Here is a 3955-nt window from a genome sequence, read left to right as displayed (position 1 = left end):
ATCCACAGGCATCCCAAACCATCAAAATAGAAGTTTTCGAGATACAAAGAGGGAAAATACATTTTATGTTTCTCTTGGTCTCTTATCGTCATTTCCTGATGTCATGACAATATTCGACAAATGTAATATTCAGTTCCTACCGTATATACTTTGCCGTTACAATTTCTCATGTATTGCTACTTTCCTAAATAAACGGATCGGACAATAAAAAATACATTTCGGTAGTTTGGTCCACTTTGGCCTCGTTAGCACCCCCCACATAAAATCCTGGTTATGGGCCTGATATGACAGACTCATGTTCTCAGGGTCAAACAGGCCTGAGATTGTTAATATTTGTTTACTTTTTAACACAAACTGGTCAGAGTAGGGCTCTATGAGGCTCAAAGCCACAGGTTTTACTTTGCCTTTGTTAACTGCCTACAAAGGGTGTTCATCTCGGAGAGCGTGGGGACTTTAATTGTTCATAGATTACTTCCGTGCGATGCTACACATACTTCTCTCCTTTCACCGATACTGTCAATTTTTGCATCCAAATGCGCTTTTAGTTTCCTTGCCGACGAGACGTGTATGTCTCGCACTCTAGCATAAGGAACTTCTTTTACATAGCTGGGCAAAAGCCACGTGCATTTCACTTGTGTACAAGACAATTTACCAAGTATTCTTGTCCAAGCTTCAATATAAAACAACACGCTCGCTACGTGGGAGCATGACTCCGCCATCCCTACTTTACATCCCAAACAATGTGCTGAATTTATCATGCCATCTTTATCGGCAATGACCCAAATTGAGATTAAAGGATCGTTCATTTGCTGTGAATGCTTCACCTTTCCTGTCACAATGTACTTCTCACGAACAACACAGCCCTGGACGCTGGTAATGAACCCCAACACCATGAAATTGAAAGCTTCCAAACTCTTGTATGCCTTGAACTGCTACTTGGTTATAGAAGCTGGTTTCAAGGACTAAATAACTCGACAAATTCGTGGCTTCCACCGGAGGGAGACACTCGGAGCTGAAATGTTCGTCAGGAATAGTAATGGGATCTACAGCAATAACAGTGACTTTTTCAAGATATCTTCGTTTCACATTTCCATCAAGGCTTTTGCAATAATCCGATATTATCGGTACCTTACTACAAAGTTTATCGACATTACTACTAAGTTTGTCAACGGACGAAATAAATTCATTTTCAGCAAACTCCATTGCTCTCCTCTAGCGATGGCATATGTAACACTTTAAAAAAGCCCGTGAAGGGACGCCAACATGGCTGATGACCAAATATGGAAACGTCTCTGACGTCACGTGCAAACCAAGAATAAGGACACCTTGATTTACTCTTGTGGCATCAGGGCTATTCTCACATAATTTGACCAAGTATTTAGCTCCTTGGAGAGAACTTGCTACAATCTCTGTGGAAGAAAGACAAAGACCCTTTCATTTATGTGTAGGCTGTGCGTTGCCCCATTTAAGAGCGTGTGGTGTTTCTCTAGGAGAATAAGTGGAATTGACCATGCAATAAAATCCCATGGTGGGGGTATACATGTAATTGAGCACATAATACACTATAATGGACAGGGTCTCTGAGAGGCCAGTGGCACATACTCAGTTATATAAGGCTCTTATTCTCCTTTTTTGTTTGACCTGGTCGCGATTTCCCAGTGGCTGAATTTCAGAGAGCTCCTATTAAAACTGAAGTTAAAGTCACACTGGAGGACAAGAATATTATAAGAGAAGTGAGTCAAGCTGTGTAAATTTATCACACAAGCTTGAGTACCAAGATGCTCTTCCTTTAGAACACGATATCTCCACAAGAGGCGCTGAAAGTTCTTTACCATATCCTCTGTCTATCCGTCTCTACCACCATTAAAGATAAATTCAATCATTCTTGGAATTGGAGCCCAAATTTTGTATTCTCCTTCATTAAGCAGTCCATTTAACACAAACTCGGATGCAGGATATGCACTCACACTCACTTGGTCGCCCGAAGGCGGGCAACCACTAGATCTTTCCACAGCCTCTTATCAGCCATCAGTGCCGCAATCTCACTTGCTTCAAATGCACCAGTATCCCTCTTAAGAGTGTCAATATAGGTAGTATTCGGTCTTCCTCTCCCGTGATGGCCATGTGTGGGCTCCCATGGGACTAATTTCTGGGTACTTAGCTCTGGATGGCGATAACAGTGTCCCGCAAGTTGTAGCCTACGAGAGGCGATTTTGTTGCTGACTGCTGGTAGATCTCCGTACAGTTGTTGGTTTGGTATGTGGCTGCTCCAGTGGATGTTTAAAGCTTTTCGCAGCATCCTAGTGTATGTTCCATCCAACAACTTTTCTTGTGCTTTTGACAGAGCCCAGCTCTCGCACCCATAAAGTAAGATTGATTCGATGGTGGCTATGAAGAATCTGATTTTCAAATCTTTACTCATATTGGACTTCCATATTTTCGTCATACCATTCAAAGCTCTCCAAGCCTGCGCTTTCCTTATGCTGATGTCTTTTTCTGAGTTATCAACCCATGACCCTAAATATTTGAAGTCATCCTTCCATTCCAGATAAGTACCATCAAATGTATGTAATGGTGTTGGATCATCAATGTTATAAGCAACTGATTTTGTTTTCTTAGTATTCAGTACAAGGCCAACTTTCTTGCACTCTTTTTCAACTGTTAGCAAGAATTCCTGAGCTTGAGCTATTTCATCCGACAGTAGTGCTATGTCATCTGCGAAGTCTAAGTCAGCAAGAACTACTTTGGGGTGTCTTCTTGATCTTCGAGGGGTGATGGTAAATCCCAACTCTTCTCTGTTTGTTGGAACGCCTTTTCGACATCTGCCGTGAAGGCTATCTTGTGTGATCTGAAGGTGAGTAACATATTTTGTAGTCTTTGTATGAGGTTAGGCCCTGTATGAAGGCAATTGTTGAGGCTTAATGACGTAGATGATATTTTTGCTGAAGCGTCTTAAACGATTCTCATAGGTGTTGTGCTGCTTTCCTTGGAGACTGGAAAATGGGGTATGTAGTGTATGACACCTTGATGTGTGTCCGGATCGAGGACTTGTTCTATAAATCCTCTCTTGAGTTGATCGAGCAGTTTGTCGTTGTATTTGTGAATAAGCTCTGGATGTTTTCCTTTTAGGGTATGTTGCAGGTTGTTCAGTCTTTTTTCGTTAATGTGAAGTTTGTTGGTAGGTTTTGCTTGTTGTCCTTCCATGGGAGTGTTACATTATATCTGCCGGTAACGTTGTTGAATTCAACAGTATCTTGAAAATGTTTCTGGACGTCTGTTGCCTCAGGGTCGTCGTATTCGTCTCGGATTTGTTTATTTCCCAAAACCTAGTGAAAGTTGCGTTGAGGTCTTTGTTTCTTGTGGGCTGTGCATCAACCATTTGACATAATGTACTGAGTGTAGTTTCTGTACTGGATTCGTTGTTGGGTACCGGTCCTGAGAGAAGCCATCCAAACTTGCTTTGTGTGGCTATCCATCTCTGATCTTGCGATTTCTTTGTGTTTCCCCCAATGATCTGGGCGTAGTTGTCGTTTCCGATGAGTATATCTATTGTGCGTTCACCTTCCGGGTTTTAGTGGATCAGCGAAAGTGAGAGCTTTGAATTCAACAGGAATGTCCGTATGTTGGGTACTTGAGAGTGGTGGGCAGATGATGGGCGTGACTAAGGCTGTTATTTTGACATCTTTATTTGCTGCGTTTATGGTAAGTGTTACAACTTCGTAGGATTTTGGAGTACCTCTGGTTAAACCAAATGTGGTTACGTCTACCATTTCACTCCGAGCAGCTTTCAACTGTAGCGTATTCTTCAGGCATTGCGTAATGAATGTCTTCTGTGATCCGGTAATGATAAGGATGCACGCTTGGCATCTTGTAGTTGGTCCGCTTGCTGTGACCCGTGCACTTTGCATTAGTGTATTTGTATGTGTAGTTGTACTTGCCAAAGTTGTCATTGTGG

At 42.1% G+C, this 3955-nt stretch overlaps 1 protein-coding gene across 1 annotated transcript; it reads right to left on the bottom strand.

The window, feature by feature from the left end:
• Positions 1 to 461: 461 nt before the first annotated feature.
• On the bottom strand, positions 462 to 1203 carry LOC140931799 (uncharacterized). Its single transcript, XM_073381531.1, is given in 2 exon segments — positions 462 to 941; positions 943 to 1203. Coding segments are annotated over 2 exon segments (741 nt in total).
• Positions 1204 to 3955: the final 2752 nt, after the last annotated feature.

The sequence above is a fragment of the Porites lutea genome, chromosome 3 (genome assembly GCF_958299795.1).
Source record: "Porites lutea chromosome 3, jaPorLute2.1, whole genome shotgun sequence".
NCBI lineage: Eukaryota > Metazoa > Cnidaria > Anthozoa > Scleractinia > Poritidae > Porites > Porites lutea.
This window is presented reverse-complemented; position numbering and strand designations above follow the sequence as displayed.